A 12,422-nucleotide genomic window follows, 5' to 3' on the forward strand; every position below is an offset into this window, starting at 1 on the left:
TTTTACAGTGGGATGCAAGTCTTCTCCTGGATGTTCCCCAAGTCCCTTAGAGCATTCCTCGTGCTGTTTCCCTTGACCAGCCCCTTTCGTGCCCTCCTCACGGGAGAGGACTCTGCCTGTGTCCAAGAGCACTCCTACGTCACCCTGTCATAGGCAGGATTCAGAGGGGCAAGGCAGGACCTTACTTCTGCCACCTACTCTTCTCATCCCGGCTGTGGTCCCAGCCAGCACCGCATCCCACCCAGGAACGCGGGGGCGGTGGGGGTTGGGGGGCCTCGCGCAGCTGCAGGAGCGTCGCGGAGCCGCGTGTGTGCTGGAGCGTGCGCGCGCGCGCGGAGGGGGCGGGGAGGGCGGCGCGCGCCCCGCGGAGGCCCCAAGCGCGTTTCCCACACCTCGCGCCTCCCCTGCGGTCTCTTTTCCCTGCAAGCCGTAGCTAGACCCACGTGTGCAAAAGCGTGTGTGTATGTGTGTGTGTGTGTGTAGCAGGGAGACCGTGTGCCCGGGGTCGGACAGGCCCCCGTGTGCACGGTGGTGGGGGGGGGGGGGGGCGGCGGCCACCTCGACAGTGGCCGCGCTTCTTTCCTCCTTCTGTCCTCCCCAGCCCTTTCCTCTGGTTTCCTTGGGTCGTTGGTACCTCCAGCCATTCCCTTTCTCTCACCGCCCCCCTTTCTCCTGTTGAAGAGACCAGCGCCTTCCGATGAAGGTTCTGGTTTACCCCCAGCTCCAGAGCCCTTGACATTTAGCGAGGGCTCGCGGCGCACTTGTATAGGCACACAGCAGAACGCTAATCCTATTAAAGATAATGTGTCATTGGGGAGGGGGAGGCTGCCCGCCCCCCGTAAGGCCTACTGCTCATTGGTCGAATGCAAAGCAGGGGGCGGGGCCGAGGGCCCGGGGAGGGGGCTCCGGGCAATTTCGGAGTCAGGAGTCGGGGCTGGGATTTCGCAGGGAAAGCCCAGCGGTGGCAGCTGCGGCGGATCCCTCGGCACGGCCCGCCGCGCGCCCGGGCAGCCCAGGGCCGGCGAGCAGCTCCGCAAAGTCGCGGAGCGAGAGGAGGCGGAGCGCCCGCGAAGTGGTCGGGCTCGGCGCTGGGGCTGGGCAGGGAGAGGTGTGCCCGGGGACCTGGATCCTGGCGCCCTGTGCCGCGCGTGGAGCGGCCGGTGCAGCCGGGAGGCGAGCTGACGCTTTGGAAAGAGAAATCAAATTGCAGCCTCCCCAAAGACGTTAAGTTACGCAGGCCAGCCAGTTCCCGGAGAGCGTTCGCGAGCGCGCGTAGAGCCGAGCCGCGCCGCGCCGCACCGCAGAGCCCTCCCGGGCCAGGCGGCTGGGAGCGGGGCGCCGTCCGAGAGGCAGCGGCCCCTGAGCACGGGGTCTGGCCGGGAGTGCGCCCGGGTACAGAGAGGGGGCGTGCAGGGCTCCGCCAGCCCGCCCGCAGCCCGCGCCCGACTTGGGCGCCCCCTCCGTCCCACTCCGGGAGCGATGCCCCCCGCCCCTTGCGCCCCCCGGGAACGACGCGAGCATGGAGAAGTCGAGTAGCGAGGATTCTTCGATCCACCGGAGTCCATCTTTGGACAGCAAGGACTCGGACTTTGCCAAGCCGTCCACCTCGGGCCGCCCGTTCGGCCGCGGCTTCACGGCCGGCGCCTTCTACGGCACCGCGGGCTCGCGGGGCCAGAGCCGCGCCGAGGCTGGCGTTAAGACTGACAAGTACAATGCACCTAAAGGCAGCAAGTACGTGGTGTTTTACCTGGACCTGTCCTTTGTTTTTCTCCTAGAATTTAAGAAGTGCAACATGGCCAGAGGCTGCCTCTGCTGCTTGAAGTACATGATGTTCCTCTTCAATTTGATATTCTGGGTAAGTCCTTGCGTTTATCTCTCCTTTGCCACCTCTCCTCTTCGTTGCTTATCCTAGCGTGATACTCTCTTCCTCCTGGCTGCTGCATTGCCCTGCTTTCTGCACAACGGTAAGTGTGGGGGTTTTAAAAAATTGTCCTCCCCCCCCCCTTTCATTCATCTTTCTCTTCCTTTCTCTCTCCGTGGTGGCTGAATGGAGGCTCTAACTTGCCTGTCTTCCAGGAGATACTTACTCTACTCCTAGGTGGCTGACAAAGTTTGCTGCCACCTCCCTCCCCTGTAAGAAACCCGTGCTGGAAGTGCCTCCAGCTGGGTAACCTGCAGAAATAGGTGTGGGGCCAGAATTTTTAACAGCTGTGACCTTGAGTGGAAGACCGGCACAAGTGTGGATGGTTTTCGAGTTTCTTCTTGTATTTTTCCTGAACACACAAGAATACGATCTGCAGCATTTTGTGGGCATGAGGTGGGGGTGGGAGGGGTAGTGGAGGTCACTTCCTCTGACTCCTTCATTGAGTCCCAGGAAGAGGAGAGGAGCCCCTATCCCAAGTGTAGAGACACACGTTTGGTAGCCTGCAGATATGCCCCTGAGTTAGGGCTTGTGTGGAAAAGGAGAGTGTGGGAGGGATGCTGCCATCGGGTGGCGGGCAGCTGCTTTTGAGGGATTGCAGTGGACTGGGCAGGGAGCGGGCTGGCCATGTGCTCCCACCGTGGAATGCCAGCCCTCTCCAGCTCCAGGAGCCCCAGAGGCTAGAAGGGACAAAGGGAGCACCCCTATCCTTGGTGAGAGATTATTTTTTAGAGAAGGTGTCCGTGGGTGGGGCAGCTTGGAATTGTTCTCCATCCTCTGTGACTCGGGGGGCCGCGTGCACACACGTGTGCGTGTGTGCAGAATACTAGTTACGCAAATTTGAAAACTTCTTAAATTCACATCTAATTGTTCATCCCAGCTGCTGCCTCCTCCTTTCTTCACTAGAGCCCCAACATAGTCAGCACAGATGTTTGGCTCTGCCCCAGGGCCTGTCCTGCCTGCTGGAGGCTGTCAGCTGCCCATGGTCCAGAAAGAGCACTGGGGGCAGGAGAAAGTCATTCACAGTGAAGCTCCATAGAAGCCGTTGTGCTTTGATGTTCAACACTCGTGTGAAGTGATCTGCTTTAACTGACCAACTTTTTTGGGGGTGTGTGTGGGGGGGTGACTTTTCCCATAGAAGGGGAGAGCTCGGGACTGGGCGGGAAGAAGACTGGGTCTAGTCTTGGTTCTGTGTTAGCTTCTTGTGTGACCTTGGGCAAATCGCTTTATCGCTTAAGGACTGGCTTTCCTTTCCTGTCTGGGGGGGGGGGGGGCTCTTGTGATGGTCTCCTTCATGTCTGATCCCATTAGTTATGGGACAGCCTGCATCTTTGCCTTCCCTCTGTGGGGGGAGCCCCCTTCCTGGACTGGGGCATAGGCTGCTGCTTTTCTTCTGAAGAGCCTGGTTTGAGATCATTTGAGTTGGATTTCCCCGGATGTCTGCATGGTCCTGGGCCCTCCAGCCACCGCCGTTAGGACGTTACCTGTCTTGTGGTGAGGGTTTTGTGGAAATTGGGGCAGAGCCACTGGAATGTCAAGAATGATTTTGTGGCCACCTTTGGGCAAGTGCTCCTGGTCCTCTGACTCATTTGCCAGTGTCCGTGTCAGCCAAGTACTGGTGTGTATTTCTCTAGTGCCTACGATTTACATGAATGCTGCCTCGCTTTCATGGTGGAGTTTCCCTCTCTGCCCTTGTTCATAGTCTCAACCTACCTTTCTTCTTTGCCCCACTCTGTATATCTTAACACTTACTAGAAAGACCTTGGTGGGGATGCTCAGCGCCTCAGCCAACAATTCCTCCTACTCGGCCCCCCTCCTCCCCACCCCCACCCCGCCACCTGCTGGTCGAAGTAGATATAACTGCTTGTGGCTCCTTCCTTCTCCAGAATGGTCCCTGCTTGGTTTAGGGACCTCCTCTCTCACAGGTTGGCACAGTGGGCTGTGTGCTGCACGTAGTAGGCACTCATTATGTTTGTGAGTGAATGAATGGTGGGCCAGGGTAGTGAAACCACATCTTGTTGTGTGGTGGGGAGTCCCACTTGAGAGGGAAGAGAAGTTAGTTCTCCAACTTGCCTGTGATGAAGGCTCTCCTAAGCAACTTAACTGTGGGGTGACAAGGGCTCTTTTCATCTTCCCTTAAAAGCTTGGCAGAGGTTAATGAGCTGATTGATGGAATGGCTTTCTTTTCTTTGGTTATAGTGAGAGAACGTGCCGTCTCTTCCTAATTAGGAGGTACCCACCACCCCTCTTTCACCAGGCAAGGAGTCTCTCTCTCTCAGAATCTCTGACTTTTCTGATTACTTAATATTTTCAGAATTCCCATGACATGCCAGGAGCTGGGAGAAATTGAATCTCAAAGACCCAGTTCTTTTATGCTGGTAGCATGTGAGTTACAAAATAAGATGTAGACCTTAGGAAAGATGGAAAGTTAGCAGAAGAGAAACGGATGCTTGCGTGTGCGAGAATATTGGCCACTGGGTTCTTTGGGAGGTGGAGAAGGTGTAGCAGGCAGTTAGCCAGGATTTGGGTATGGGGTGACTGTATTTGAACAAAGACGTCCTGCAGGCAGGTGCTTGGGCCTGATAGAGAAGAAGTGGAGGAAAGAGCCAAATCAGAAGAGAAAGAATGAAGGTGTCTAGGCCCAAGGCAGGTGGGGTAGTTGATGAGGCAGGACCCCTGGGAGACTTCTGCTCACTTCCAATGCATACAGGAAGAGAAAGGCTGGAGGTCAGTGAGATGGTAAGGGTGAGGAGGGATGCAAGGCTGGTCAGAGCCCGAGGCCCTTGGGACCCAGAGCAATTGTTAGGAATTGTGTAGCCATCGCTTTTCCTAGTCTCATGGCTCAGATCCCAAAAGAAGGCTTTTCTGAGGCATTAGAGTTGAACCGAAGTCTGCAATCAATAGATAGAGATCTTCCTATAGATCCTGGAGCCTACCTGGTAGTTCTCCAAACCCACCGCTGCCGCCACACCCCCCTGCCTTCTCAGAGCCCGCTGGGAGGATTCCCAGCGTGGAGGAGAGGTGCAGCTGTCACACTGCACCCCCCAGCCCCAGGCGTGAGAATCCTGGTTCCTTGCCACTGGGTGGAGCTTCTAGAGTATTGCTATCAGTGAGAGCCTGGGTGACATCACCAGGGGCAGGATAGAGGCAGATCTATGTGGCCTGTGCTCCTCCTCTTCACCAAGAAAAGGGCAGGTGACTTGTAGGCCGCTGGGGGAGGGGGTGGTGTCCAGGTCTGCTCCTGGTACCAGCGACCTCACCCAGATGGTGCTAGCCATGCTGGCACCCAGGGCAGCATTTCTGAGGGCCTGCTAGAGATGGTGGGGCTAGGGGAGGAGGAGTCAGGGGTCATGCCTGACTGAGCCCCTCCTCCTCTTCCTTGGCGCCCCTCACCCTGATCCTTGGGGCCAAAGAGAATGCTGGCTTCTTGGTGGATAGGGAATAGGAGGCCTGAGTTGGGACAGAAGTTTCTCCATCCCAAGGGGCCTGTACACTGGTAATCAAACCCACCCCAGGGTCTTTCTCCCAGCAGTGGAAACCATGGGGCAGCTCCCTCTGTCAGCCCCATCTCTGAGCCCTCCGGGAGCCATCTGGTGGAATACCCTGGGGAGAGATGAAGTGAATCGGAGCCCCTCCAGGAGGGCAAAGGAGGCTCGATGCTTTAAACTCTGAGTAGGGGAGAGAGAGAGTGTAGGCGTGGGCTTTGGTGCTGGGGCCCGTGTCCCCTTCTTGGGACAGCAGATCATGATCCCTGCCAGACCCTCCCAAACCAAATCCAGCTCCTATCTGATAAGGAGGGATGGGGTGGGCCTGTGGTTGCTGGCCTAATTGCCACTCAGGATAATGGTCACTTTCCATGCTTGCCGGCCGAGCTGCCCTGTCACTTTAAATCATGGCTGGCAGAGCAGTGACATTCTGGCTCCACTGGAAAGTCTATTCCTTGTGGATCGCTCCCTTAATAAAGGCCAATTAGCCAAAAAGGCAGTGCTCAGTGTGCCTGCTGGAGCAGGGGAAAGGTTGGGGCCGGCCTGCCACGGGTAGGGTGCTGGGTGGAGGCCCTGATTAACCTCCCCTAAGTGGGGTCAGGTCTTGGTGGCTTGGCCCCTCACAGGCCATTCACTTGCCTCTGGGTGCAGGCAACTGGGTTAAGGCTCTCCTGTCACATCATGTGTTTTTTTACTGGCTTGGCTGTGTTATGAGTTCCTCTGCGGGCTCCCTGGCTCCCCGTTGGTCCATGGTGGCCCAGGACACGGGTCTGTGCACAATCGATGCTGGATGGGCTGCGTGTCTCAGGGGTCTGTGTGGTGCTTTCTGTCTGGAAAGCGAAGTGTGGGAAGTGGGCTGAGGGGTTGAGGGGACCCCAACAGGGTCCAAACAGGTTTGCACCTGGCCTCTCCAAGCGAGAGACTAGCTAAGCTGGGCAGCAAGAGGCATTTAGAGGCTTCCTGAAGTGCTCAGGTGTGAGGCATCAGGCTGTCTCCCCAGAGGGCTCCAAGTAGGCCTTCGGAGTGGGTGAGGCATGGCTCTGTTTGGGGGAGAGGGGCCTGGTGAGACCCCAGAACATGGCCATGAAGGAATGAATGCCGGCTCCGTGTTCACTTCCTTTCCAAAGCATTAAAAATTAAACTTCCTTGTCTTAATATCTATTTTTAAATCGTGTCAGAGCCAGCACTGGTGTCAATCAAGAGGGGGCGGGGTGGAAGAGGAGAGAAAGGAGAGAGTCCCAGCTGAAACAGGGTGCATGCTGTCGCTGCCTTGAGGAAAGGGCCATGGTTCTGCCCTCCATTTGGCTGGCCTGCCAGTGGAGAGCACAGAAAACCGCACTGACCTCTTCTGAGGATGGGGGGCCTCGCCCTCCCCCTGCTGTGCCTCCATGTGCCTGACTGCCCTTGGCTGAACTTGGCAGCGGGCTCTGGGGCTTGCTGGGCTGTTGGGGTCCCAATCGAGCCCATTCACTCATGCCACAACTATTTACTGAATGCTCGCTGCGTGCACAGGAGCCTCTAGTTGGTGAGAACAGGCTGACTGGGCTTGCGTAGAGCAGATCAGCTTTCTCGGGCCAGGAAGTCGTGGAATCGGGAGGTCATCAGCCTGTCCTCCACCAAGCATTTGAACACAGGGCTACCGAGGCAGGGGTCAGAGCTGGGCCCTCTCCCCCTCCCCAGCATTCTAGGGAGGGACAGCAGCAGGTCTGGACCCAGGCTCCAGGTGGCCTGGCTTGATTTGTCCTTTTGTCTCCCCGCCCCCGCATGGTGGCTGTCTGACTCTCCCTCTCTAAAATGTTTGTGTCCATCAGAAATAAAGGGGAGGAAAAAAGTCTGAGTTTCCTTTAGGAGTTTTCTAGTTTAGAAAAAAGAACTAGTGAAATATTTATCTTTTTCTGTTTCTTCTGAGAGGGCTGACAGGATGCACTGTGGCTAGTGTGTACTGCATGCATTTATGGAGCACCTGCTGTAAGCCAGGCCCTGGAGCTACTACTCAGAGGCCGGCGGAGGAGTCAGGCACATGTCAGGCACATAAACAATTATAGTAAACAGTTGCAGTTCTGAGCAGTAGGTATTCAGTAGAGTTACTTAATAGAATAATTGATACTGCTTAGTAGAGAAAAGATACAAAGATAACCGAGTAGAGCCAGCGACACCTGGCTTTTTTTTTTTTTTTTTTTTTTTCCAACGTTTATTTATTTTGGGGACAGAGAGAGACAGAGCATGAACGGGGGAGGGTCAGAGAGAGAGGGAAACACAGAATCGGAAACAGGCTCCAGGCTCTGAGCCATCAGCCCAGAGCCGGACGCGGGGCTCAAACTCACAGACTGTGAGACCGTGACCTGGCTGAAGTCGGACGCTTAACCGACTGCGCCACCCAGGCGCCCCATACACCTGGCTTTTGAAGGATGGAGAAGAGTTTGCTGGATCGATGAGGGTGGGGTTCCAGGCCCGGATAGAGGTGGAGAGAGGTAGACTCGAGTTGATCCAGAGCCGTGCCTGGGGAGAGCTTGCAGCCCAGGGGAAGAGACACAGAGCCTCCTGCACACGTGAGATGGGCTGAACCCAGAAAAACAAAGGCTGGTGTCTGCCTGGGTGGTGCCGGTTGAGAACAGCTTCCAGGGCGGTGAGTGAGGCATGGGTTCTGAGGAGGAGGTGGCCCTGCCCTGCTGTGGCGTGTGCACCAGTGTCTGTGGACGCTCTTCACTTTGTTCCTAGGGCCTGGAGGAAAGGGCTGTTTTGTTTTTCCGACAGTGAGCACCATGACGGGTCTTGCTGTGTCACTCAGGCCGCAAGCTGTTGCTGTAGGTAATCCAGCTTACAGAGATGCCCCTGTCCTCTCCCCCCTTCCGGCCTCTCCCTTCCAGCTGCGATGTGCCCGCTTATTTGGTTCCAGTTAGGAAGCTTTGAAGCTGAGCTAAACCCGTCGGGCAGAGTTAAGTCTTCTGAGCCAGCTTTGTCCCTGCTCACATTTGAAAGCTAATCTGCCAGCAGAAGTGGGGGGTTGGGGCAGGGACGTTGCAAATGGCACGTGGGCCCGAGGGTGAGCAGATCTGTGGCTGGGGTGGGGGTGAGGTGCAGGGCAGGGCAGAGATCAGGTTCACCCCCTACCCTTCTCTAGCTAGTCATGGGGCTTCGGGTGATACCTGAAATATCTTTTCAGGTAGTGAGTCTGTGCTTCCATGGGGAGGGGTTCTGCCTTCTCTTCCCTTGGGCCCCAGCAAGCTTTGAAGGCTCTGAGGAGTCCCGGAGAAGCGCTTGGAAGGGAAGGCTGCGGGGTTTCAGAGCTTCTTCCTTGTGTTGGATGGCTTAGTGCACTGGTGCGTGCGGGGGGTCCCGTTTAGTGGCTGTTGGAGGGTGACTGGCCAAGGAGAACAGAGACGTGGCTTCTGTCTGCTTTGGCAGTTCTTCACTAGGATACGGATTCAAATCAACCAGATACCTTTTTACATGAACAGAGGCCGTGTCCCCTGCCCGCCCCCCCACCCTCCGCCTCCCCGCCTCCCATTCACTGACCTACTGAGTCAGAGTCTCCAGGAACGGGTCCTGTGTTTTGGAGGTGCCTGGATTTCCTGATGCTTGACAGTATCAGCTATCTTCCAGGGCTGTGATGAGGCCCAGCTGAGGCCATCTATGTGTCCTGGAGGGATCCTGCTTAGCAGGATGCCGCCATGCTGGACACAATGCCTAGCAGCTGCCGTTATGGTTACATTACTATCACTGCGCTTCATGCGGTGAGAGCATGTGAACAGGTAGCCCCTCTAACAGAGTCACACGCCCTGGGGCTAGAGTGACAGAGGCGGGCAGGGCTTTGGAGCCCTGCAAGGGGCCCCAGGTGTCTCTTCAGGTTGGGGATCATTCAGAGTGTCTTCTGATCATAGGGATATGTGGGGTAGAAATGGAGAAGCCAGGAGGTTAAGGCAGGTCTGTTGGGATGGAGGGTGGGAGTGGAAGGCAATGGGGGAAGGGTGCGGTGTGGTCTCAGACCCCAGGGCTGGCAGCCGCACTTGCCACACTCACTGTACACTTACCTCTGGCCGTCCCAGGTGGGGCGGCCCACACCCTTCTACTTCCCTTTGTCGCTGGCATGGTGAGTCAGGCCGGGAGCTGGCCAGCTGGGCCGGTGGTTGTATTGCAGGGTCTCTAAGGGCCTTCTGCCCTGGCTGCTCAGAGGACATGTCACTCAGTGTTGGACTCTGCTGGCTGGGCAGTTGGCCTGTGACCTGAGCAGATGAGCGGCTCTAGGTCCAGGTCACTTTACTAACCAGAAAAACAGTCACTTAAAACGGTTTTCTTCAAATTGCGGAATAAATCATATGTAAATGCATATAGTTTAAAACAATTACATGAGGAACACATACCCATGTGTTCCTTAGCTTAAGAAATAAAACACTATGGGGCGCCTGGGTGGCTTGGTCAGTTAAGCATCTGACTTCAGCCCAGGTCATGATCTCACGGTCCGTGAGTTCAAGCCCCGCGTCGGGCTCTGTGCTGACAGCTCAGAGCCTGGAGCCTGTTTCAGATTCTGTGTCTCCCTCTCTCTCTGCTTCTCCCCTGTTCATGCTCTGTCTCTCTCTGTCTCAAAAATAAATAAATGTTAAAAAAAAAATTAAAAAAGAAATAAAACACTGGCTCTACCCACAAAGCCCCTTCCCGAGTGTGCCCCCAACCTGTCCCCTGGAGAGAACCAGGATCCTTTTGTGTTAGGTCTATTTCTTTGTGGTTTTTCCACATACGTAAACATCCTTGAACACCACATCATTTGGTTTGGCTTGTTTTTAAACTTTTGATAGATGGAATCATCTGAATTTTTAAGACTTCAGTGTTGTGTTTATTGATTCATTTGTGTTGATGTGTGTGGCCATCATCCACTTATTTTTATTGTTCTAAAGTATTCCATTATCATTCTTCTGATAATAAGCATTTGGATTATTTCCTTTTTTAAAAACATGCTTCTGTGAACATTCTCGTACAAGGCTCCTGGTGTGCATAGGCCAGGGTTTCTCAGCTCAAACCACAGGTGACTCACCTACATCCAGACAGTCGTTGACAATGTATGTGAATGTTCTGGAAACATCAAATTGCTATAAAGTTCTGAAGTATTAAGCATTTCCATGGACCAGAGTTTCAGGAGAACTGCTTTAGGGTACATAGCAAGGAGTGGAATTGCCAAGTTTTAGGATTTGCACATTTCAGCTTTTCCAGATAATGCCACATTGTTTTCCAAAGTGGATTTATCGTTGACACTTCCACCAGTGGAATGTCAGTTGACAATGGGAAGTTTTGGCATTCTCCAATACCGTGGGTGTAAAATGCTATCTTATGTCTTAAATTTTCATCTCTCTGATTACTAGTGAACATCCTTTCATAGGTTTATTAGCCATTCTTTTCTGTGAATGCCTGTTTTATGTTTTTGTCCATTTTTCTATTGAGTTGCTTGCTTGTTCCTATTGTTTAGGAGTTTTACTATGTTTTGGATGCTAATGTGTTGTCTATTAAGTGTGCCACAAACACAGTCTATATCTTCCAGTTTATAGCTTAGCTTTTCACTTTCTTCATAGGGCCTTTAGAGAAGAAGAAATCCTTTATTATAATATAGTCAAATGTACTAGTCTCTTTTCTTTGTTAGATTGTACTTTTTACATATTGTTCAAGACATACATAGTATCTTATGGATCTCTTTGCATCGCTTGTAATAGGACCGTACTTGTCATAACATAATAGGCATTCATGAATTTTTTAATGAATGAGCGAATGATTAAAGGTGACAACCTGTATTTATTTCTGTAAGTTTTTCTTTTAACATTTAAGTCTTTATTATGTCTGGCATGTGTATTTCCATGTGGTGTGAGGTAGGGCTCAGTTTCTTTCTTCCCCATATACAAATCGGTGGTCCTGCCTCCAGTGATTGTCTAGTCTTACTTTCCCCTCAGATGAGTCATGCCAACTGTGCCGTTTCCATGGCACTATTTATCCCTGTGCCACATTGTGTTAATTACTATAGCTTTTTAATAAGTCTTGATCTCTGGTAAGGCAAATCCTCTTATCTGATGTTTTTCAAGAATGTTTTGGCTGTTCTTGGCCCTTTGCCCTTTTGCATAAATTTTGGACAGTTTGTTTAGTTTCACCAAAAATCAATCGATCAGTCACCTCTTCTCCCCACCCTCCCTCATGCAAGCCCTGTTGGTAGTTGGATTGGCTTTGCATAGAGTCTGTTGATCAATTTGGAGAGAATTACTATTTTTTAATTTCCAGTTATGAATATGAATTGTATTCTAGGCATGTATTTCTATTCATGGACATGGTATACTTCATATATTAGGCCTTCTTTAATGTCTTTCTGTAAAGTCTCATAGTGTTCTCCATGAAGCTCTTACACAGCTTTTGTTATGTCGAGACTTTTGATCTTCCGTCCTTTGACACCACCCCTTCCTCCCCTCAGAGTCCAGCAGAACTCCTATGTACACGAGGATGGAGAAGGGGGCACCTTCCAGCCACTCCTCCTCATGGTGTGGTGGGGCTGAGCAGTTGGCCAGGTGCTGTGCTGGACACTTCCCTAACTTTGTTACCTTATCTGCCCTCCACAGCACCTGGTGAGGAGAGGTAGGTTTATACTCATTTTGCCTCCGAGGAGTTGGAAGCTCTGGCAGGTTAGGGATTTTTGCCCCAGATCACTAAGCTGGAAAGTGACAGAACTGGGATTTGAACCTGGGTTCAGAGCCCATATTCTTTTTATGACTAACTCTGGGAGGTCATCCTGATCCAGCTCTTTCCTCTGTTAACTTCAGATTGTGTTTTTCTTGGATCTGTGCTTCCAATTTGGTGCGGTGCAACCCTGCGATAACAGGACCAGTGTTATGCATATTTGGATGTGACCCCTTGGTGATTTGTGCCTTCCCTCCCCCAGTCCCAGCCCCAACAGAAATGGGTCAGGAGATGACCACCTAGTGATTGTCAGGGCCTTTCTCAGATTAGTGGGTAGTCAGTTGTGTACAGTCTAGGTTTCATGATCTGTT

General features: G+C 53.2%; 1 protein-coding gene across 4 annotated transcripts in view; it reads left to right on the forward strand.

Moving 5' to 3' along the window:
* The window catches only part of TSPAN9 (tetraspanin 9), a 206,584-nt gene that overhangs the window by 118,635 nt on the left and 75,527 nt on the right, over positions 1–12,422 (forward strand). For 3 of the 4 annotated variants that reach the window (XM_045466865.1, XM_045466866.1, XM_045466864.1), the window contains one exon: positions 1,776–1,855. In XM_045466865.1, the coding sequence (XP_045322821.1) occupies positions 1,793–1,855 (63 nt within the window). In that variant the 5' untranslated portion in view covers positions 1,776–1,792. Of the gene's footprint in view, positions 1–912; positions 1,856–12,422 lie in introns of those variants that run through there. The other variant, XM_045466863.1, reaches the window with a different exon arrangement.

The sequence above is a fragment of the Leopardus geoffroyi genome, chromosome B4, assembly GCF_018350155.1.
Source record: "Leopardus geoffroyi isolate Oge1 chromosome B4, O.geoffroyi_Oge1_pat1.0, whole genome shotgun sequence".
Taxonomy (NCBI): domain Eukaryota; kingdom Metazoa; phylum Chordata; class Mammalia; order Carnivora; family Felidae; genus Leopardus; species Leopardus geoffroyi.